This window comes from Argopecten irradians, chromosome 16 (assembly GCF_041381155.1).
Source record: "Argopecten irradians isolate NY chromosome 16, Ai_NY, whole genome shotgun sequence".
Classification (NCBI taxonomy): Eukaryota; Metazoa; Mollusca; class Bivalvia; order Pectinida; family Pectinidae; genus Argopecten; species Argopecten irradians.
In genome coordinates this window covers 6,184,350-6,209,884 of record NC_091149.1, presented here as the reverse complement: position 1 = coordinate 6,209,884, position 25,535 = coordinate 6,184,350, and the positions used below count along the sequence as shown (strand labels likewise).

At 34.6% G+C, this 25,535-nt stretch overlaps 2 protein-coding genes across 2 annotated transcripts; both read right to left on the bottom strand.

Annotated features, from left to right (window-relative positions):
- Window positions 1-12,793: 12,793 nt before the first annotated feature.
- LOC138310863 (jerky protein homolog-like) lies at window positions 12,794-13,843 on the bottom strand. The gene has a single exon (XM_069252195.1). It carries the CDS (start codon window positions 13,841-13,843, stop codon window positions 12,794-12,796), a length of 1,050 nt encoding a protein of 349 aa, XP_069108296.1.
- Window positions 13,844-14,702: 859 nt separating this feature from the next.
- Window positions 14,703-20,768, bottom strand: LOC138310520 (trypsin alpha-like). The gene is made up of 7 exons (XM_069251774.1): window positions 20,585-20,768; window positions 19,421-19,557; window positions 18,484-18,644; window positions 17,670-17,745; window positions 16,610-16,793; window positions 15,436-15,569; window positions 14,703-14,941 (listed from the first exon to the last, which is right to left on the bottom strand). The coding sequence occupies exons 1-7, from the start codon at window positions 20,670-20,672 to the stop codon at window positions 14,780-14,782; spliced, it is 942 nt and encodes a 313-aa protein (XP_069107875.1). The 5' UTR covers window positions 20,673-20,768; the 3' UTR covers window positions 14,703-14,779.
- Window positions 20,769-25,535: the final 4,767 nt, after the last annotated feature.

The window sequence follows — 25,535 nt, the reverse complement described above, 5'->3', positions numbered from 1 at the left end:
CTCCTGTCTATAATTGACAGACTATAATTACATAAAGGACACATCTGTCTATAAATGACAGGCTATAATTATATAAAGGACACCTGTCTATAAAGGAAGACTATAATTATATAAAGGACTCCTGTCTATAATTGACAGACTTTGATTATATAAATGACACACCGGTCTATAAAGGACAGACTACAATTATATAAAGGACAGACTACAATTATATAAATGACAGACTATCATTATATATAGGACACATGTCTATAAAGGACTGACTCACTAACCCCATTTGACGCAATTTACTATATAATTATAGAAAAGACACCTGACTATGAAGTACAGGCTATAATTATTATTATTATGAAGGTCGTGTATCCATAAAGTAAAAATTAACCAAACCCATTTGGTGCAATTTACTATATAATTTATTTGGCTACCCTAGTAATATATTACAACCATTTACAACAACAGATTTTACAGACTGCAATACTTATTTTTGGTTATTCCTGGTCCTGATGTTTGTTTTAATGGAAATATTTCTAAAATGTTATAATTACAAATATCACTGTAAAAAATGTAAATTACATGGTATATCATGACTTCTTGGTTTGACCCTGTGTAGTCATTTCAATACACTGTTGCTATGGATAGCATAATTATTGGCTGTGCTGTCAAAATTCAGTTTAAGCTCCAATTTGACTTTGCAATATTAAAGATGTTCCACCGCCGACAAAGCATAAGTGATACTCATCATTTGAACAACTATTGGTGTTTAATCGTGTATATATGTGTCCAATTAACACAAAAAATCATCAAATAATTTGTTTTGCCTCTGGTGCATGCGCAGTTAGTACTTCATTCCATATACAGTGTATGACATAGAGTTATGTCATGGGCAAGGAGGGTCCCACATGCACCCCCCAAACCTCCGAACCAATATTTTTCTAAACCCTTATGACCCACTGATCATAAATCAAAATGTTAAAATTGCATAAGTTGGGATGAACTTCCGGTTATGACGTCATCAAGATGGCCGCCATCTCGAATTTCACTAAAATTTGAAAAATAGTCATAACATTGACATTTTTCAACAGAAGTAGACAAATGAGGTATCGAAATGACCACAATAGAACAGCAAATACATATCAGGACCAAATTATCCAATATATGTAGTGGTTTATACGCAGGAAATGACAAAAATAGGAATTAAGCTCAAAAATGGTAATATTTTAGCAATTTTTTCATATTTGACGACTTAACGCAGCAAAAATGTTTCCAAATAGCAAACTATGATTTCTTATCAGTTATTTGACCTCCTATCATTTAACATTTTGATTTATGATCAGTGGGTCATAAGGGTTCAGAAAAATATTGGTTCGGAGGTTGGGGTGGTGCATGTGGGACCCTCCTAGCCCATGGCCTTACTAGTGCCACACATTTTTTTCGGGATGCAATTAATTATCTTTATTATTTCTATCTTGAAGTAAAATTAGCAGCTCAAACATCTCAATGATGGTAATGGTGTAAAGTAAGTAACTTTTGTAACTGAAGAAAAAAACTTATTTGTCTGCTCCTGTTTTTGATAGAGAAAAATAAAATTTGTCAGCGTTAAAGCATCTTTAAACATTAGCATTTAACGTATACTTATTTTTAAAACGTTGGTAACATTTAGTGGGGAATAACATGTAAGGCTTTTCATGATTCTTGAATATCAATATTAAGGCACATATAACTTCAACAATATGTTCACTAACGTCTCCGGGTAAGGCGATGGCTGAATGACTACGATGTCTTGTACAACACCTTACCACAAGCTGTCTATCTATGAATGCAAGTTCAAATCCCATCTGGTGCAGTTGCCTGATACTGACAACTGATCGGTGGTTTTATCCCGATACTCTGGTTTTTCTCCGCCAACAAACCTGACACTTCCTTTAATGACCTTGGCTCTTATAGCACGCTTAACTAATTAAACAAGACCATTCAAACGCCACGACGTAAGCACACAGAGAGATTATTGTTTGTATATCGGCCATAAGTATTGAATTTTCTTTCTTGTTTGTAGTTATTATTTAAAATTGTCAATAATTTGGTTTGTTGATTGTATTTACTTTATACACGCATGCTCAATAATTTCAATTGTCCAAAAAAAATTAATACCGAAAATTGAAATTCTTTAATTACTCAAATCTTTCATCTTTGCGCTTTCGTAGCCGACACAGCAATTAAACTAAAGTAAACAACGATAGTAAATACAATTATATTTTTCTATTGATAAGTATCAAATATTAATTCTAATAAGTCGTTGATTAGCCAATAATTCTTATCCGTCGATACACTTTAATTAGCCTCTTCCTAAAATCATAGAAAGGTTTCCCATGTAATATATACAGGTACATATTTGGACTGCACATCAACGGTGTGTACATACATAACTTATTTACAATCTTTTATTTTGACGTCAATTTAAGAAGGAAATAATCTGATTAAAATGAGAAGAACAGATCCGGAGAAGGCACACATTCCAACGTTTCAGAGGGTGCTGGTCTTTCGGTAGGTGACGATATTAAATTTCAGATTTCATATTCGTCATTTCCCTTGTCCTATAAAGAATATTTTCTTCTTAAAATTGGACTTACAGTATTAACGATGTGTTGTTTTTTTAAATCTTCTATTTAGACGTCGATTTATCGAAGACCATAGAGGTTTGGTGTGTTCTATACCTGTGTATTATGGCCAAAAATAACGAAAGTCACAGGCAGCCTTATTTTCCATACAATGACGTCAATTTCTTATAAAATGCAGTACAATGTACGTAGTTTCTAATCCAGGCGAACGCAACACAGAAAATAGTAGCATTTGTCAATAAAATACATCACAGCGTCAGTGCCAAGGTCAAAATATTGCGGTCGCCATTTTTTGTGTACCCAATATTACTTTGCCTACTTTATTAAAATCGAACAGAATTGTTCTAGCTTTAATTTCGTTGTACCATGCTGGTAAATAAAATAAGGTTTTGTTTGAAAATATGTATGTTAGAATAATCTTTTGTTGATATCAGGACCTTAAAGATCTAGAAGTTGGAGTTATGTTTTAAAGTCAAAATCTTCAATTGTTAGGATATTAGATATAATGTGAGCTATGTTAACCATGCATATTTCCGATAATTCAACTTTTAAACTTCGTGGTGTTTTCATTATAATTCAGCTTTCAAACTTCGTTGTGTGGTAGTTTTCTTTATAATTCAGCTTTCAAAGTTCGTGCTGTGGTGGTTTTATTTATAATTCCGCTTTCAAACTGCGCGATGCGGAGGTTTTCCGCGCTGTCCGTATTTTCGCTTATACAACTTTCAAATTGTAAATGGGGTGATAGTTTCCGCGCTATGCATATTTTTTTTATAGTTCCACTTTAGTACAAATAGAATTGACACGGGATTTTGAAGATGTCTGTATGGGTATCAAGCTTGGATGTCCGGCTCTTACTTGAACAATTTGAAGAGAAGATTTTAAGAAAGCTGATTCAACAATCATGTTAAAATACCAGGTATAAATCCTTTGCAGTGTTTTCAAAGCTGAAAAATAGCACTGTTGGAAACTCTCTTAATTAACACCTTACCATTTCCCTCTTCACATTCCCATCGATTTTTTAAAAAAAGGGTTTTTTTTATTGTAAAGATGGCAACTTTGCCGACCATGTTGGATATGTATTGATCTAAAATGATAATAATACCTGGCCACGAATATCAAATTGATCAAACTCACTAGCGGTATATCCAATTATTAAACTCGTTTAATAAATTTCTTGTTCCATAACCACTCATGTAAGATCCTTTATGGGCCTAAACGGGATTTGTAACAAAGGGGCCAACTCAATGAATATGGATGTTGTCATACATTTTTTTTGTATTTGGTGGATGGACGGATGAGTCCATGTGATTTTTTTTTTAAATACGAGATTTGAAATATTATAAAAAAAATCGGGATATTTAGTATAAAACAGATTTACTATAAAACAGAGTTTAAATATCCCGATTTTGTAATAATTTTTCAAATCTCGTCTTTTTTTTAAAAATCACATGACTGTCATATATACTCATCAGTCCATCCACCAAATACAAAAAAAAATGTATGACAACGTCCTTTTTCATTGAGTTGGCTTCCTGTGATTTGTAAGGGAAATTTCTAAATCTTCTGCTGACATTATAAATTAAAAGTTCCCATGCCATTGAGACAACAAAGTCCGTATTAATATTTAAAGATGCTCCACCGCTGACAACTGGTATTTTTCACTATCAAAAACAAGAGCAGACGATTTAGTATTTTTCTTCGGGTACAAAAGTTACTTACTTTACATCATTACCACCATTAAAAAGTTTGAGCTTCTAATTTTACTTCAAGTTAAAACTATGAAAAATAATTAATTGCATCCCGAAAAAATTCCGTGGCACTATATCTTACATGGAATGAAGTAATGATTGCGCATGCACCAAAGGCGAAATAAATTATTTCATATTATTTTTTTGTGTTAATTAGGCATATATATACACGATTAAACATCAATTATTGTTCGTGTGATGAATATCATTTATGCTCTGTCGGCGGTGGAGCATCTTTAAAGCAACATTTGAAAAATATGCTCTGTAATTATTACTGCTGTTGAACCCATATCAGTACTATACTTGAATGAAGTGACGCAACAAGATAGTCTCGTCCTACTCACCCAAAGGTGGCGATGATTGGCTGAACTTGAAGTAGGCGGAGTTAAAAATGATTGAAGTTTCATTTGCTGAAGATCAAACGGCAGCTGAACTTTGTGGCTAAATTCATAACCCGCCTACCTTTAGCGAATATAAAAACACATATCTAGCACATCCTCATAAAAACGGATACTACCGCTGGAAAGAGCAATAATTTTCCTTTCAATATCATCCTACGCATCTATACAAAAAAGTCCCGTCACTAAGAATTGCCAGCCCCATTTGCAAAAAAAAACCATTTCTCTTAATTTTTGACAATCACCTAATTAATATTTCATAGTGTCTAATATATAGTGATAATATATTTCATGTGTAATTCAGCTTATCTGCTCGTAGAATAGGGAGTACCTGAAACATATTTTTTTAATCAATTTTGTACAATGTAGCTCTCGACTTTCTTTGACAAAACTTCTATTTGATTTTAACAGTAATTAATTATATTTGTCAAGATCATACAGATTCGTTTAATTCACAAAATGATATGTCTCAAAACAAAATTCTCGGCAATATCTAAAAATAAAAAAGAATATCGAAATTTCATGACGAGTATAGCCCGAGATATAGATTCATGTGGAATGTATCTAATTGTGTTTTAACTCATTATATTTCTTGTTTTTTTTTTTTTTTTTTTTTTTTTTTTATAATATTTGGAGATGGTAACATGCTGGCGTTTCATAGTGGCGTTTCATAGTGTCTAATATATAGTGATAATATATTTTCATGTGTAATTCAGCTTATCTGCTCGTAGAATAGGGAGTACCTGAAACATATTTTTTTAATCAATTTTGTACAATGTAGCTTTCGACTTTCTTTGACAAAACTTCTATTTGATTTTAACAGTAATTAATTATATTTGTCAAGATCATACAGATTCGTTTAATTCACAAAATGATATGTCTCAAAACAAAATTCTCGGCAATATCTAAAAATAAAAAAGAATATCGAAATTTCATGACGAGTATAGCCCGAGATATAGATTCATGTGGAATGTATCTAATTGTGTTTAACTCATTATATTTCTTGTTTTTTGGTTTTTTTTTTTTTTTTATAATATTTGGAGATGGTAACATGCTGGCGTTTTTAAAGTATCCACTTTTTAAAGTAAACGTTCTCTGCTTATCCGACTTTAAATGCTATTTAATAAAGTCAATTATTTTCAAAACCTAACGATATCAAATACATCTGGATTTAAAAATTGTGTTGTAATTTATATTATCGTTGAAATTAAGTTCTTTACCGTAAAAAGGTGTTTTTATTACTTCAGCTATATATTCGCTATCACTAAAATTCATTTAGCAAATATATATTGTATCGGTTTATAAGAGAAATCATTGCGGTTTTTCGTATACGTATTTGCCTTTCATTTTTAAAACTCCTAGTTTGTAATTGTAATTTGTACCATGTATTACAGAAATCCTAACGGTTTTTAATTTGTAATCGTAAATTTATATTCATGTCAAATTTAAGAGGTATTAAAATTTAAACAAACTCCGCGTCTTAACTTTCCTGGAGCACAAACATTAGCCTACAATTTAAAACTAGATGTTATAGGCCTATGCATGTGACAAAATTATAACCTTTCAGTATGATAGACAAAATATACCAAAAACACCAGAGATGTAAGATGAAGGTTTCTACATGTACGTACAGTACTACGAGTCGTACAATATATGTGTGCATCTCCAAACTTAAACTGCATATATATACATAGTACGTTTTATGTATAGATCATGAGTTTCCTGACCTTTCCGAATTCACATTGTCGATAATGAAAACTAAGCCGAGTACTAATTAATAAAGAAAATTACACCAACGATAATTTGATCATTCTAAGATTATTATAAATTGTATGTTGACATATCATCGGTCCTCGCTGATACATTTATACATATTATTGCCCCGTCCATCTTCGGCATAATCATCCAAATCCACGAGCCCGTCAAGTCATATTTGGCCCCGCCTACCTTGTAAACGAACCATCCAATGAGAAACCGTTTTGATTCTCGACGCCGCGGAGTACTTGTCTTTGATCGTGTACTATCGATACTTTTTGTAATTGTATTACACTTTCGGCGTCTACAGATACATGTATAGGCCATGGGCTAGGAGGGTTCCACATGCACCCCCCCAAACCTCCGAACCAATATTTTTCTTAACCCTTATGACCCACTGATCACAAATCAAAATGTTAACATTGCATAAGTTGGGATGAACTTCCGGTTATGACGTCATCAAGATGGCCGCCATCTCAAATTTCACTAAAAAATGAAAAATAGTCATAACATTGACATTTTTCAACCGAAGTAGACAAATGAGGTATTAAAATGACCACAATAGAACACTAAAAACATATCAGGACCAAATAACCAAATATATGTAGTGATTTTTACGCAGAAAGTGAAAAAATAGGATTTTAAGCTCAAAAATGGTATTTTTTTAGTAAATTTTTCATATTTTGCTTGACGCAACAAAAACCTTTTCCAACCGCAAACTATTATTTCTAATTAGTTTTTTGTCCACTTATAAATCAGTTTAAACAAAAACAAGAAAAAAAACAATGTTAACATTGTATGAGTTCCGGTTATGACGTCATCAAGATGGCCGCCATCACGAATTTCACTAAAAAATGAAAAATATTCATAACATTGACATTTTTCAACTGAAGTAGACAAATGAGGTATCAAAATGACCACAATAGAACACTAAAAACATATCGGGACCAAATCATCCAATATATGTAGCAATTTGTACGTAGGAAATGAAAAAATAAGGTTTTAAGCTCAAAAATGGTAATTTTTCAGCAAATTTTTCATATTTGTCTTCATGCAGCAAAAATGTTTCCCAACAATTATTATTGATCGTAATCAGTTATTTGATCTCTTGTCAATCAGTAAAAACAACAACAAAATATATAGAAATGCAAAAGAGAATTATTGTTATACCATCATTTGGTTTACAAAGCATCACCGTTTGCGTATACAGGTCATAGGATAGTGTATTTTTCCCAAACCGCCGAGACTACAGTTTCCTGGTGTCTTAGAATTTCCTGAATATAATAGTGGCTATTGAAAATTTAAATCTTAACAAAGAATTTTAGGTTGGCTGAATATCTAAGTGGGACTTCAAAATAATTCACTTTCATGTTCGAAATGTTGTACACTAGTAGCGTCTCAAACTGAATTATTACAGCAAAATGCCAACTAATAGCTATATGGTATCAAATTAAAACTGCGGTAATTCTGTCATCCCGTAAATACCATGACACTTTCCGAAACGTTTTGTGCCTTTTAGAATGAGCACATCCAGTGTTATTTCCTGTGTATAACGTCAGGAAATGTCAGATGGTTACTTAACAGTGTCACATATTTCTTTCACTAGTTCTTTGTCTTCGATAGCGATGAGCTGATGAGCTGATGTGACATTACATTACCGGGTTGCCATCGTGGTTGTAGCTTGTCAACCGTCCATGGCCAGAGTTAACATAAGAAACATCAGTGTCAAGGATGTAGGAGTTCTTCCTGTTTCCAACCTAGTGATTCAAATATCGTATATGATGTTCCAGACCATCAGATCCATATTCTGCAAAGGTTTGAGCTGGTTCTCCTTATTTCGTATGAAGCACAATTCCTCATTCTTGTGAACCTTCAGTGACCACAGATGGCACAGGTGGGTTCTTTGAGGTCATAAATGAGGTCTGCAGTGAAGTTCCACTATTTGCCAAGTCTGAAAAGCACTGTAGAAAATTTTATTTCTGGAGAGTTTTCAATGGTCTCATTACGCATACACCAGATGTGACACAACCAGCACCTTCAAGGGAGTGGGAAAAGTCAGACCAATGAAAAACATTTAACATTAATGGCCTCATTAATGACCTCGATGATATCACCTGTGCCATTTACGGGCGCACGAGGGTCCACTAGATTAATGAATGGTACTTCATACAAATTATGGAGCTATGTGCTAAGGAGAACCAATTCCACCATTCGAATAATGTGGATCTGGTGTAGTTTCCATTATGCCGAAGAAGTCTGGAACAGTATATACGATATGTTAGAATCTGAGGGAGATCCCACATCTCTGAACCTATTGTTCCTGATATGAACTCTGGCCAAGGATGGGTTATGAAAGATGACAGGCAAGAACAACACTGGTAATGTACTGTCACATCAGCTCATCGACATTGAAGACAACGCTATGGCTTTTGACGAATTTGATACTGATATCTCGATTATTCTGATAATTTGGACTACCAGCTACCAGACATGCCGAGTCTCTTCAGTTGATGGAGCAGTGAGGCGAGAAAGCACGTACAATGATAATGGTTATCATTAAGAACCAGTGAAAGAAATATGTGACACTGTAGTAACCATCTAACATTTTGCCTATGCTATGCATAGGAAATAAACAATGAATGTTCTCATTTTCAAAGACACAAACGTTCTGGAAAATGATATAAACAGAAACACAGGCTTAGGTTAGATTTGTTACTCTATCAGTAGGTGTTGTGCTGTAATAATTATTTTTGAGACGCTGGTCAGCGTCAGCGGTTTCGAGTTCGAAAAATAGCATATGCCCATTATACGCACCTGGTGATGTTTTGTAAACCTAATGAGGGTATAACAATAATTATCCTTTGCATTTCTATATATTTAAATTTTTATGGTGTTTTCGTTGATTGATAAGAGATCAAATAACTGATTACGAATAATGATTTGTTGTAGGGAAACATTTTTGCTACATGAAGACAAATATGAAAAATTTGCTGAAAAATTACCATTTTTGAGTTTAAAATCTTATATTTTCATTCCCTACGTGCAAATTGCTACATATATTGGATGTTTTGGTCCCGATATGTTTTTAGTGTTCTATTGTGGTCATTTTGATACCTCATTTGTCTACTTCAGTTGAAAAATGTCAATGTTATAAATATTTTTCATTTTTAGTGAAATTCGTGATGGCGGCCATCTTGATGACGTCATAACCGGAACTTATACAATGTTAACATTGTTTTTTTTTCTTGTTTTTGTTTAAACTGATTTATAAGTGGACAAAAAACTAATTAGAAATAATAGTTTGCGGTTGGAAAACGTTTTTGCTGCGTCAAGCAAAATATGAAAAATTTACTAAAAAAATACCATTTTTGAGCTTAAAATCCTATTTTTTCACTTCCTGCGTAAAAATCACTACATATATTTGGTTATTTGGTCCCGATATGTTTTTAGTGTTCTATTGTGGTCATTTTGATACCTCATTTGTCTACTTCGGTTGAAAAATGTCAATGTTATGACTATTTTTCATTTTTTAGTGAAATTTGAGATGGCGGCCATCTTGATGACGTCATAACCGGAAGTTCATCCCAACTTATGCAATGTTAACATTTTGATTTGTGATCAGTGGGTCATAAGGGTTAAGAAAAATATTGGTTCGGAGGTTTGGGGGGGGGGTGCATGTGGGACCCTCCTAGCCCATGGCCTAATAGGGTTAAACGGCAGTAAATACCTGAATTTGTCAATACAAAACATCACAGCGTCAGTGCCAAGGAAGATGTATTGCGGCCGCCATTTTTTGTGTACACTTGTGCTGGTTATAAGTACCCATTAATCCATTGCCTACTTTTTTAAGATCGAACAGAATTATTCTAGCTTTAATTTCGTTGTACCATGCTGGTAAATAAAACAAGGTTTTGGAAATATATATGTTGGAATAATCTTTTGTTTTTGCGAAGTGCACATTTTCTAATAATTCCGCTTTCAAACTTCGCGGTGCGGTGGTTTTTGCGCAGTGCACATTTTTTAAAATTCAACTTTCTGAAATATTGGATTGGTCTATTTTAACATTATTCATTACTTCTTTAATGTGTACAACGTCATCAAATAAAACTTGCAATGCACCCTCTTCTTATTACTCAACTCAGAAAATATAATATCCTCTTTACCAATTACATTAACAGTGTTTACTTGAACAGGGGTTCACATTTTTAGGACAAGTATTATCTATAAAACTTTAGCTACAATGATGGTTTTTCTGTATTGATTTTTTAGCAGTTATGTCATTACACCGACAATCACACAGTTTCTCTTGACAATGACTATAAGAAAGGTTATTTAAATTATTTGAAACATTAGAGTTTGTTAATACGTGTGTTGTTTCATGGCTACTGTATGTACTTCCCTAGTGATGTTGGCGTACACCAATCCAGATAGTGTATCACTTTCTTGGCTTTTTCTCCACGGTGAAATGCCTATGGTCGCTCCAACACAGTGTTTCCTTCGAGGGCTATTTGGAACGCGGTGTTCGGTAGTGTGTCTAGATCTCGGTACTGGTGTGGAGTGTAACGGTATATCTCTGTTTCTTCCAACTCATACATTACTGATTGCTGTAGGTTTGAGAATGGCAATGGATTCATTTAAACATTTTAATTGTCGATGCTCCTGCATTAGTGAGGTGAATATTACATCGTGGAACGCCGAGGCACAGTCCACAAATTTGCAGTCTTTACGAGAAGCTACTTCTTTCATTGGTTTTTATAGAAAGCAGTGTCCACATCTTTCCTGGAGCATAGGCTACACAATGTTTTTTTTCTGACAAAACATATCTTGCTTTATTGACGAGTTCTTCATAATTTATTTGAAACATTAAACTATTTGCGTTCGATTATGCCTAGGGTAAGATGGTCTAATTTCGACCACCTTTGGACCCACCGCTCAGCCTGCAATTATGGTTATCGTTCCTGATCTTGTTGTCGATCATGTAAGAGTAACCTCCCTTTCCTGTACATGCACAATCACTTACTGAGTTGATAGTCTCGCAAATAGACACCAATTCAATGATATAAACATGTACGCCTATCAGGGGGAATATCGACCACCGCTAGGGTATCTTCGACCACCATATCGGGGTAACTACGACCACACATGGGTAATTTCGACCACTGTATATCTTTTTAAAAAAAAAATGAATAGATCGTCGAAAATCATTTAATTTTTCAAACTCGTGGACATAACAGGTTATCCATACATAGCTCTTTCCTATTACATAGTCCAAAATTTAATTTCAAATGAAATAGAATCTTAAATATTTGTGAAAAATTCATTTGAATACTAACGCTATATAATGTACATGTATTTAATCGACAATGTTTAACCACACAGGTGACATTGGAACGGGACAGTTACTTCATGGGAAGTAGGAATACATTCCAAGTGCATCCACTTACTACAAGAATCGCACTTTGCCCAGTCTAGCTCTCTGCAGCCAACCGTGTATTCTCCTAAGCAAATAAAACAAGTTTTGTCCAGAACATTTTCTTTCTTTAGGCGTCGTTTTTTGTTTGCTTTTTTCTCTTCTTTTACGGCTTTACTCAGGTTTCGTTTGTGTTGTCTTTCTTCCTTTGCTTTCATTTTCTCTTCTTTTAATTCTTTTGCTTTTTGTTTTTCCTGTATAACCTCGTTACTTGTTAATAAACGATGGCTTGTAACAGACTTTTTTGCGGAAGTTTTCTTCACCGGCGTTGGCAACCTGAAAAGGTTCTCAATGTCATCATACACTGTATCCCCAAAGTTTAAGTTTTCCTTTTCATCCGTTTCAAGTACAGAAACTGTACCGGTTGTTAGTGCCTGTAACAAAGGTTCAATGTCCGAGACGGGGATATTGAGTCCTTCATCAACACAAGGAGAAGCTATCGGCGACGAAGCCGAGATGGGATCTATTCCAGAAACCTGTGGTGGAAAGTCGGGAGTCTGAGATATTGCTTCTTGTGATGCTATAGCCGAGCCAGGTACTACTGTTCGAGTCACAAAAGGTGGAGGAGGTAGCGCGGTACTTTCAGCAGGGGAACTGTTCAATGATGTGTCAGCGGAGCATCCATCTTCGAGTTGGCTTTGATTAGACAATGGTGTATCGTACACCGACGACGGGAGGAAAGCTGAAGTAGGGATCTGGGAACCATCCACTGGATACAAACCACAGACTTTGAAGCCCTTCGTTATATTAGCAGTTGTCATTGCTGCTGTCCATGCCCCGTTAAACAGGCGAGGCCAAGATGCCTTATTAACCACATGGTTTGGATTTGCAGCAAGGAATTCTGAACAAAGCCGATTGTAGGCTTTGTTGAAGGGACCAAATACCGTTCTGTCCAGTGGTTGTAAAAACATGTGTACAGTGAGGGGGTAATGCCATAATGTGGATGTTTTCCTGTTTAGCTTTTTCCAATAGAGAAAGAACTTCATGTGAAGAATGGGAGTCCATTATCAACAATTGGGGTCGTTCAGGACCACAGTTCTTTAGGAAAACATTAGTGAACCACTCATCACCAAGGATATCGCACATCCATGCTTTGTTTTGATAAGTCCATAGAGTACCCTCAGGGGCGTCTACAGTATTAAAAGTCTGTAAACATTTTCGGGTTTTTCCTTTGGCAACACATAGTGGTGGCATAGCTTTGCCGGTGGCATTGATACAGGCTAGAATGGTCACATTTTCCCTTGAATTGCTTGTTCTGCTTTGTAAAGTCCTGGTCCCTTTCTTGGTACAGACATTACTTGGTGAATGCTCAAATTGCTTGCCTGTTTCGTCAGCATTCCAAACAAGATGCGGTTTGTTTTGTAAATTCAGCCCAGTGACAACTTTATTTAGATCAGCAAAGAAGCTGTCAATGACGGGTTTGTTTAACATTCTGACTCGAGATGTTGACAGCCTCTCTGGTTTACGGAGTACTAATTCAGGGTGCCTTCGTTTCAAACCTCGCCACCAGTCATCCCCTGGTACATTTTTCTGCAGCGGAATCTGAGCAGATTGGCATAGACGGGCCGTTTTTAATATCAGCTGGGATTTAGAAATTCCGAAGCCTTTGTCAGCTGCGCTGATGACTTTTGATGATACCAGGGCTTCCTCTATTTTGGGAGCCAAGTACGGTTTCCTCCCGGGCCTAGCTCCGCACTCGATCCGCCCAGAAACATGGTCAATCAATTTAGTTTTCGGGACTGCATACTTCTTAGAAGCCTTCCTAAGACTAAGGTGTCCATTGCGCACTGCCGAAACCGCTGATTCTAGTGCCTCTGCTGTGTAACGCATATAGATATTTTTCGATTTTCGTGGCATATTGACCTGCAATGAAAATCATTAAATGGTTTATATTATATAGTTCTACCAAAAACCATTAACAGTTTTACCGTGTCTTAGTCTTAGAATGATTTCAAATATTTGAAGTAGATCTACTCACCGTATGGTAACGACACCAGAAATAAGTAAGATTGTCGCTTTTATCTGCATTGTGGGATGTGTTTTGGATCCCGATGTTCCTTTATTATGATATATAAAAATAGATTCACAAGAAAAATCCTCCTCAGCCCCATTCATTGATGAAAATGCAGATAAAAGCGACAATCTTACCTCTGTTCAAATCCGGACTTTCCCAGTTTCGCTTCAAGGGGTACCTAGTTCCGGTGTCGTTACCATATGATGCTACTGCTGGTCGAAATTACACCACCTATATAAATCATATAGGGGTAATTTCGACCGCTTAAAAGATTTCAATTAATCGTAATTTGTTTCATTTTTTAGTTTAACAATACATATAACAATAAATAATACAATGTAAACATAACTTATACAGATACGTTGAACTGATAAGACACCATGGAAGGCATTAAAACTATTATGGAGCCAAGCATGCTTTGAACACCTACCTTTTGAAATCCGCGGCTTTTCAACTTCGGTACCGGATGTCAGTCAAGTACCGCAAAATCACGCGAGATGTCTTTGAGTTTGAGACATGGAAGTTGCCATGACAACTGCCTACGAGAAACCAAAGCGGAGAACAGTCCTACCCGCTAAACCATTGCAATTTTATGTGTATGTTTAATTCATAATGAGATACTAAACAAAAGTGGTCGAAAATACCCACGTGGTCGAAATTAGACCATCTTACCCTACTGCATATCAGAAGTAAATTCAAAACAGCTTTTTTTAATGATTTTATTTCATTGAATGACACATAGAAAGTCCAGGGACAGTTGGTCGGTATCAATATCTCGTTTAAGAACTCGCATTTGTGTTAATGAAATCATGAAAGTAGCTGACTTCAGTATACACTGAGGGATACGAGACACTGCAGCCACTCGCGCCCCATGACGTCACTCCAACAAGTTCCATCACACCGGCGTTATTTTCACATACCAACGGTCCACCGCTGTCACCCTGAACAAATTTCAGAACTAATTTAAATGTGTGATCCTCTTGCATTCTGTATATGCATATTGCAGAGTTATCTGCCCTTGTAGTTAGATATTGATTGTAACGTCATGTGTTTCGAGCGTTATGTCATACCTTTCTGAGAAAAGAACGTAAATTGCGCTCACATCAAAATAGACGACGTCAAAATAGATATCTAACCAAAAGAGAGCTAACTCCGTGAAATCCAAAAGGGAGCTAACTCTGTGAAATGCAAATACAAAATACTGATAATAATTTAAATATTGACATAATTACATCATAACGTTTTTCTAACATCATGCTAAAAAACAGATCATGAAAAAATCCAAATATTTAATATTAATATGCTTCAGTAACGAAAAATACCATTGTCTTTATTGTAACATTACAACAATGTAATCACCATTAAAATTAATTAAAAAGAAGAAAAAAAAACCAAACTCGACATTGACATTCAGCTATAATGAATAAATCCTTACGTTGCATGCGCCACTGTTACCTCCACTGACACAAATGTGAATAGGATCATTCACACTGCTTCCCCAAATTCTACGACAATTTGAATCCGCCAAAACATCTACATTAGTTCCTTGAAGAATTTGCGGAAGGCTGCCTATATTTAGAATGAAAATTATAAATCATCGAAATAAATGCATGAGTCAATATGTGTAATGATATAATGGCTCAGTTTCGTCTACATAACTTAATTAAATTCTTTAAATTGTAACATTTCAAATGGAAGCCATTTTATTAGTCAGGGTGGCCTAACGTTAGAAACAGTTTGTAACTTAATAATTTCCTATGGAGACTTTCAGTAAGGGATTTTCCTAAGGTTAAATAATATCGATGGCATTGGACCTAGACTCCTATGGTGATGCCTAAAATAGTATACGATAATTCCTTGAGATTGGGATATGAAGCTTCGTATAATCGTAACAGCGACAAGTTCCGGATGATGACTCCATGCTTACTCTATAAAGTTAACGTTAATTACGAAGTTTTCATACAACATGCTGCTGTACGAATTATTCATATACTTTACAATTAATTAAAATTATTATTATTAAAATTATTTAATAGTATATTTTGATTCTTTATTTAATCCATTATAAATTGTTATTATTTCTTATGTAACATTTTATCTCTCCAATTAAAATTTAACATTGTTTATCTATCTTTACTGGATAAGAGAAATATTTCCCCGAGAAAATAGATGTCATATTTACCACATATTCATTTCAGGAGGAAAATATATAATAAAAAAATAAACATAAATCATTATTATTATAAAATGAATTCCAAAAGATACAAAGGATATACTATAGATCACGTCGACAATTTGTTGATGAACCACACATTAAACTTGCCTGTTCGAAAAAATTTCCAAGGGCGATAACTCTAAACTATATTACCCTTGTGAACCAAATTATAATGGTCTACAGGTAAAGGGAAGTAACTCGACATGATCCTTCTATCAATAAGCGCATTTATTGATAAACAATAAAAGCTATAAAAGCAACTATACAGCAATCTGATTAAAATACAGATCCCCATTATACACTACGATCCCCATTATATACCACGTTGTGTATGATGGGGATCTGTATTTTAATCAGATTGACTATACAGTAAATGGATGTCCGTGATAAATACCTGCGCTTGAAGTTCTTCCCCAACCAGTGATTCTACAGGATGACTTATTTAAAGCAGCCAACTCATCATTGCTCCTTTCAGTTAAGGAAATGGCCTGGGCGTCTTTGCTCAAAGCCATGTCCTCTACCATAAGTATAGCAATGTCGTTGGGAAATGCACCAAGGCCTTCACCATAATTCGGATTCTGTCAAATAAAAACAATGCAATTCAACTCAAATGTCAGAAGGAATATCAATGATTCAACCCCGTTATATCAGATTAGGATTATACATATTTCGTCTGAAGATAAAATATACAGTTATATATATCCAAAACGATACTTACACACAGTACGTACATTATTGAAATTATGTGGTATTTAATTGGTTGTCGGTCATTTAAATGCGTTAATATCCCTGTATACATCAACGATCAATCGATGTGGTACCTTGTTATTCACATGATTGCAAATTGAGTCATTAAAGACTTGGCCCACTTTATAGATTAAGATAGAATATCACAGTATCACCAAATTCAGGACTTTTCTACTTTAATCTTTTCTTACATTACTCATCTTATACTGAAATGCCACTTAAATCATACAAAGGAAGGATATACTGGGGTAAATGTTGCATATTTGATAAAGCAGGTTTTTCCAACATGACTGTTGACATCAATGTTTTAACATGTAACATGAAATATATAGCTTGATAATGATATCCCAATCTTAAAGTGAATAGTCGGACAATGAAACCAGTCTAAATGTGTTCATTGGCATTCCAACAGTCTTTATATATCAAAACGACCGCCAAGTTCCGCTTACGTTGTCAAGTTTTAACCATTGAAACAATGGGTAGGCCCTGTGTAACTTTAGCACAGTTCTTTAAAATAAATTCTGAAAGCGAGGTTGCGCGGGAATGTCAACACTGACATAGCCAGCCGGGAGGACGTTTTAGGATTCCTATATAATTGAATTATACTTGATATCTTAACACCATTTTTCCTTTGCCCGACTATTCAACTGATAGGCGCATGGTTCATTTATAGATATGGCGAAATTATTTGAGAAAAAGACACTCACTAGCTTCATGTCCGTAGCCTTCGAGACAAATCCTCCTGATTCGCGATTTGCTGAGCCATACTGTACCGTGTAAGACCTTAAACATAAATCACTTCATACAATTACTCCTGAAAACAGTGAAATAACATTTCATATAAAATCCAACATACACGCAAACTTCAAACAAAAATATTATAATTGTCCTGCCTAAAGAGTGTAGCTTCATATAAATCGAAAAGATAAAAAAAAAAAAAAAAAAAAATGAGGCTGTTTTGTGGAATTACGGAAGTGTCATTAGCATGCTTCTTTTTATAAATTGCTTAATATAGATTAAAGATAAATCCGGTCATTTTTCAAGGTATCTTTTGAATAAAAATTTCGCCCGATTTCTAAGCAACTGATATCAATAGTATAAATTCCTAAATTAAACACATTCATATTTAAGATTGTTTGCAAACATACATCAAAACTATAGCGTTCTAATTAATTTTTCTTTCCTACTAAATTTGACTTTCTGGTTGGCCGATTCTTTTTTTTTACATACCACTATGAAAAAAATCCGAGAATGGCGCAAAAATCCAACGTCATCGTGACGTCACAGTAGAAACATTGGCATTGCGTATTGATTTGCAAAAACATAATCCTTAAACAATCGTACGTGCAAATCCTTTTTATTTTACCAAGTAGTCTGGAAAATTAATTATAAGCATCGATGTCACTATTGTTTTGATTTCAACATATTATGACATAAAATTTCTTTCGTACCCTGCTGAAATTAAAAAAAAAATATCGATGCTTAAAGTAAAAACTAAATACATAATAAAGAACTCCTTACGTGTAGGTGCTGCTGGCTAGACAATGTGCAGCCGTCAGAATAGCAGTAGCATTTAGGATGACCCCGCCACAAATATGATTGTTATTTGATCGGAGCGACACCTGCCAAGGGTTATCACGGATTGTGGCTTCTCCCCCTCCTACAATCCTACTGTTGGTCAGCTGCAAGCAAACGGAACTTTAACAATGTTTTTCTAAATTATTTCTATTTTAATCGTGATTTCACATAACATTGACCAAAAAAGTAACATGACGTCACATTCGAAACGACTATTTCAACTTTGGAACAACGTATCAATCTTGAATATTATAGAGAAACATCTCTCTCTATCTATCTCCCTTCCTCTACCTCTGTCTTTCTCACACTCTCTCTCTCTACCCCTCCTCTCTCTCTGATGTCTCACTGCATAGTCGTACAAATAATAATTTCAATATCTAATTAATACGCATGTACTGATGCTCCACCGCTGACAAATGGTATTTATTCACTATCAAAAACAGTAGGAGGCGGTTTAGTATTTTTCTTCAGTTACAAAAGTTACTTACTTTACACCATTACCATCATTAAAAAGTTTGAGCTTCTAATATTGATTCAAGTTAAAAATATGAAAAATAATTAATTGCATCCCGAAAAAATTCCGTGGCACTATAAATCCTATATGGAATGAAGTACTGATTGCGCATGCACCAAGGACGAAATAAATTATTTTATATTGTTTTTTGCTTTTATTAGGTATATATATACACAATTAAACACCAATTATTGTTCAAATGAAGAATATCATTTATGCTCTGTCGGCGGTGGAGCATCTTTAATGTATTGCTGTTTTAATATTTATTCATAGTTTTTCTCTGGTGCATTCTTTTTATATTCATATATCGCCTCATACACGTAAATTCTTCTAAATGAGCTATTGAAGTTTCTATGTGTTACTTACCTGTTCAGCCTCATCGATGAGGTCTTGCGAAGGATGTCTTGGTATCAGCGGTGACCTTGGGACTTCTGATGCCTGCCGTATGAGGTCTTCCGAAGGGTGTCTTGGTATCGGTGCCGACTTTGGCAGGGCCAAAGATTCTAAATGATATTAATTGAATTAACTGAACATGAGTCATGATCCTGAAAGTTAAATGTGACGTAATTTTCATACTCACAAATTAAGGAACGGTTTTAATTATTTTATTCACCACCATAAAAGACAGACATTTTGTGAATTATAATACTAAGAGTACATGATTTTTTGATTTTACAAGTACAAATTAGAGTTGAAAATGATTTTGGCAGTACCAAAGATTCTATTATCGCAAAGTGAAGAAATGACATTAAAGAGAGCATGTTAATATAAATGAATCAAGCTTAATTATTTTTATCGATATATATGATATGCTAATGTCTTCAGAAAGAAGTCTTCACCTCATTATTGGTAATATACTACATCCAATTACTGTGTAAAGAGGTATCTATTTTATATATTAATGAACGAACAAAGCACCTTATTAGCTTCAAAATAAATTGATCTGATCAAAATAATATTTTGATATTATAAATTCACCAAAGCTGAATGTCAATATATATCAATCAAGGTCCATATGGTGTTATATCACCCGAGTAGAATTAATTATGACTGAGGGCGTAGCCTGATGTCATTATGCTTTTAATTCTACAAGGGCGATGTAATACCATATGGACCGAAACAAAGGTTTTTAATTTTTATATAAGATATGTCGTTTCTTTAAGAAATGTAAAAAAAAAATAATTCTAATGTACATATCAATTACAAGAAAAGCATTGCTCAAAGAATGACACCCTGAAGAATGCAACGTTTGGGTAATTAAGTTAACAAAGAAATATTAATCGCCACGTGAACATGTATTAGCCAATGGAAATATTGGAAAATCAGAGCATTACTAATATAAAATTATTGATGTCGTCTATCTCAATTCAAGTTTACAATATCTCCTATATACCTTACGGTGTTTAGGAAATTTAAGTTTCTTTATATCACAATTAAATAGAATTAATTTATAATTATCTTTCGGAAACAAATCGACCATTTAAATGTAGTTTGTATTACCTAATTAACGTAATTCATCTAGAGACTTACCGACAACCAGCAAAGCACAAGCGAAGACGAGTCCGTTCATCATGATCGTGTGACAACCAATGTTGTATACATCAGCTCTGTGAGGCATCCTTTTTATGCTGCTCGGATCGTGACACGACCAGCATCAGCTGTACCATCCCACGAACTCGACGTCCACACCTGCTTAATTTCTGGAGGACTCGGCAGGTTAAAACACCAAAGCTCGAATAATCGTGATGTAAATTTATTTATTGACGTACTTAGAATGAGTTTTCACCTGTTTTATAATGTTTTATGATGTGGTAATATTTCAGTTGAAAAGAAAATACAACACGTCACCATGTTACAATTATCTATATAAGGTATGCTGGTGACTGGGTAGTTCTATATATTTGACCTGCCAATATGCACTTGATTATAGCATTGTATTGATTTAAAGGTGTTTTTTCTTGCAAGGTTCCGAAAAAATACGATAATGTAAGAATTGTCAATTACGCAATTATTTCACCTTTATATTGTAATAAAAGTATATATCGTTACTAGTTCAAACATGCACACGTTATTGTTCATCATAGTCAAAACTTAAGAAGATACTTAAATACGTTTCACTGTCTTACTGTAACCATAATATTTTCGTGGACCGAAATTTTCGAGATTTGATTTAAAAACGAGAAAATCATATGTTAGTGATTTTATATTTTCGTGATATGGATTTTGAAGGTAAATATTCAACCATTTCTCATTATATCGCGGATCAATTTTTGGCGATCATAGCAATGTGCCTCGAAATCGCAAACAGACGTACTTTAGGTGAATTGTTACACGTGTATTACACACAACACGTGTATTGACCAGTCACATCATACACTATAATCTTATTACTGTTATTCCGTTTCACTGACAAAATGAAATCCTAAATGTTTGTGTTTATAACGTTGCTTAGGATGTTGTTTGTCATCATCTTTACCAACATTTGATTTATGTATGGTCTTTCGTGATAGTGAAGTTAATAGTTGATATCGTATTTTTTTCAGTTACTAACGTTACTTATTTCTCACCATTACTACCATTTGAAAAAATGAGCTTCTAATTTACTCCAAATCAAAAATATTAAAAATACAAGTAATTAATTGCGTCCCGAAAAAAATCCACGGAATTATTTCCTATATGAAATGAAGTATTGATTGCATATGTACCAAAAGTAAAATATATTTTATATTATTGTTTGTGTTAATTAGACGTATATACACGATATCCCACTAATCATTGTCCAAAGTATGAGTATCGTACATGCTCTGTCGGCGGTGGAGCATCTTTAAAGTCAAAATTGTGTCTCCTAGATGAATTGGTGACATGCCATCGTTGCGACAAAGTATTCATATATAATTTTTTTTATAACATTATACATGTATGTGCATTTTCATTGAAAATATAGTGTTGCATCGTTCTAAACATTATTTATTTTAACAAAATTTTGAAATGAAAATCAAAGTTACAAAAGGCAGTTTCCTTCTGTAGTTAATGTTATTAATTGGAATATGATATTCATAAAATATAGATATTTATAGCATAAAGTATTTTCTTTTCAATTGAAATATTATCATGTAATTAAGACATATTAAAACAGCTGATAATATTCTGTACGTCACAAATTATAATAAGATATATTAATATGTATGTAGACAACATGGAAAAACATTACAGAGGACGAAGATCACGCTACAATCCCCTATACATATTTCTATTTGTAGACTCCTTGTAATACCCTTCGATGTACCAAGATTTTTACGGACAGAACATTTTGTACGTGCAAGAACACGTGAAGAAATAAGATATATAACTTGTGCCACATCAGTTGTGAAGCAGAAGATGGAGCCAGTATAACGACATAAGTGCATGTAAGGCAATAATAATTGTAACCCCCAAAAAATGAAAATTCAAAAGAAAAAAAAAAAAAACATAGAATGTACAAGGAAAAACAACAGTGACGAATACTTATGCATTTATCTACAAGTCAGTGTATGGCCGGTTCACACCTACAGGGAATTTTTGTTATTGTACATCTTGTGTGATATCCTGTAATGACGTTCGTTCATGACAACAGGAAAACCTAAAAGTTGTATGGTATATCACTTTCGCTCTTTTTGTCATAGTGAAAACTCTTTAAGTGTTATACACATTTTTCTCCGTCTGCCCGAGGTTTAAACTTTCTACTTTTACCACTTTTTATAAAGTTGCAGCACTGGAAGTATTTTTAATTATAAAAGTAAAAAACCTTTTTAACGTTTAAATTAGCTCGGAAATATCCTGATCTGTACTGGTATTCAATCGGAACACCTCGCCCACTTCTTTCGGAGAAAATGACGAGGAGTTCCGATTGTACTGGTATTGTCGATATTGAGCACGTGATACGGCTCGGGAGGTTCCGATCTATATGGGTATCGCCTAGACTGGTTCCCGCCTCAGTTACCTCCCTTGCGTACGCTTCACTGAGTGATAGACTGGTTCCCTTCCATTAGTTCTCTAGTCTCCGCCAGGCTACGCTCCGCTCACAGTGAAGCGTACGCAAGGGAGGTAACTGAGGCGGGAACCAGTCTACACTGAGTGAGCGGAGCGCAGCCTGGCGGAGAGAAGAGAACTAAGGGAAGGGAACCAGTCTAGGTATCGCCGCAATCGAACTTCCTCGGACATTTCCGGCAAGCATGGAAAGAAGAATGCCCGAGGAGTTCCGATTGGGTATCGCCGATGTCGGTTTTCCGATATTACCCGAAAGTTTGAAACATGGCGTTGACTGTGGAGGTTCTTTCAAAACGTGTGATATTTCATGCGACATTTACCGCTATGTCAATAGCATATTGGTGTTTTCATGGATCTGAACCATCCTATATAAGCATTGAATATTCACACATTTTATGTTTTATGGGAGTTTGTGATGGTGAAAATTACAAGAAATACAACTTTAAATAGGGATACTGGTATTTCGATATTTAAAATGTAACACACCAAATTCGGCTACGTATTTATTTGTTATTATATATAAGGAGCATATTTCTACATGCTTATCCATTACGTATGTGAACATGTACTCTCGTAAAAATTACTCAATCACATTACATAAACATACATTTATCACCAAAATATCCCGATTTACATATGTACGGTATGCAATAGACAACATGCAGACTTTTCATTTTGGACTTAACATACGACAACCATAGCCAGAATTTGATGGATATTTACGTCAGCTGACTACATTCAACATTAAAGGCTAAATATAAGTAACTTTTCAGATTTTTTTTTAATCACAAACATTTCGAAGATTATTACCATGCTTTCACTGCATAAAATGTTGAGTAAAGCCAGGTAATTTGTTACCGAGACCAACTGCGATGTGCCTATATACCACAGGGACCTGGCACGAAAATTCTTAACCAACAGTATACATATATATATATATATCTATATTATCAAGGGTATGAACTCGGCGGTCGAGAAAAACTATTTAAATCTCTGCTTCCGATAAGCCATTTACCCGATGCTGAGGGTAACATTTTCAAAGTTTGAATTGTGACAATATAAAACGTTTAAATCATATTTACATCGTCATCAATGTCAAATACCTACATCTTTTTCAGAAATTAACAAGTATTTTGACAAAATCGCCGTAAAATCCATCTAAAACAAATATTTACATCTCCTAACGTCAGAGATTTAAAGGTAGGTTTCGCCCAATGAAATATAAAGACTACGAAATTGAAATTTATCCTATACATAGATATAATCTTCAGATCATTTTCAATGCATACAGCGAACAATATGGGTGGTCAGTTGCCTAGCTTGACCAGGAAAATACTCCTCTAAAAATAGGGCGAAGTCAAGCTTTACAAAGAACATGACGTTTTTTCCAAAACGAGGCCGCAGCAACAAACGGCAGCGTGCAACAAAATGTCAGTTTAGTTAAAAAACAACAACAACAAATCGAAGTGCGAGGGACTGTTTATACATATCATATAATCTAAAACACTTCATGTTACTTACATACGCTCGCTAACTTTGTACACCAAATATACATGTAGTTAGTCTGCGGCTGTTTGTGCGCTTGCATATGTGTTGAAATTTAACCCACCACGTGCAATGACACGAGTCCCAACAGATCCCGGCAAGTTCCGCTTGATATGTGGCTTCTGTTTCTTCTATTGCTACATGCCATCTCTGAATTTAATTCCCTATATATATCCTAGGGTGCTACCGAATCCATTATAATTTCCTCCACTTTGTTGCCGATTCAGATATATTTTTTCATCGCACACACTTTCGTTCAGCCATTTTGTTTACTTTTAGTGCGTGACAATGCGCATGCGCCAAACTTCGACAACACAATCCATCGCAGCTTCATTTGCATATTATTTTGTCTGACGGACACCGTAATAAATCAAGGATTTCCTTCAATTTTGTATTCAAGACACATTTGTTCAATCTCTAACACATAAAGAAATTAAATTGAGATATTTTAACATGTTTTTTCATCTTTTCTTCCGCTTATCGCATTTCACAAAAAAATAATTATTTGGTTGGGCTAAACCTACCTTTAAATAGTATAATGTAAATAAATCTCTGTCGGAAGCTAAACCTACCTTTAAATAGTATAATGTAAATAAATCTCTGTCGGAAGTTAGAGGTTAGACACGACGTAATGTTCCAAAAGTGTCTCGTCGTGCTATAGGCCTACCTCTAACATTGTTGGAGTATACAGGTACCAACACATATAGATAGAGGATACTCCTTGTGTCAGGAGTGTGAAGCACGAATGAAAAATATCAAAGTTTCCCCCTCACCAGATAAAGTACAGGTGTGACTTATTACCCATCCCAACACACATAGCAAACAGAAAATACATACCATGTGTATCTACCTATACATGTACAGTACAGGTGTGACTTATTACCCAATACACATACCCAACAGACAATAC

Bases quoted from the DNA above. Each gene is read 5' to 3' on its own strand.
- LOC138310863 (XM_069252195.1), bottom strand. From the start codon at position 13,843: ATGCCACGAAAATCGAAAAATATCTATATGCGTTACACAGCAGAGGCA.
- LOC138310520 (XM_069251774.1), bottom strand. From the start codon at position 20,672: ATGCCTCACAGAGCTGATGTATACAACATTGGTTGTCACACGATCATG. The intron at 18,645-19,420 runs GTAAGTAACACA...GTTTGCTTGCAG, and splicing joins TCATCGATGAGGCTGAACAG to CTGACCAACAGTAGGATTGT. The intron at 16,794-17,669 runs GTGAGTGTCTTT...TTTATTTGACAG, and splicing joins AGGCTACGGACATGAAGCTA to AATCCGAATTATGGTGAAGG.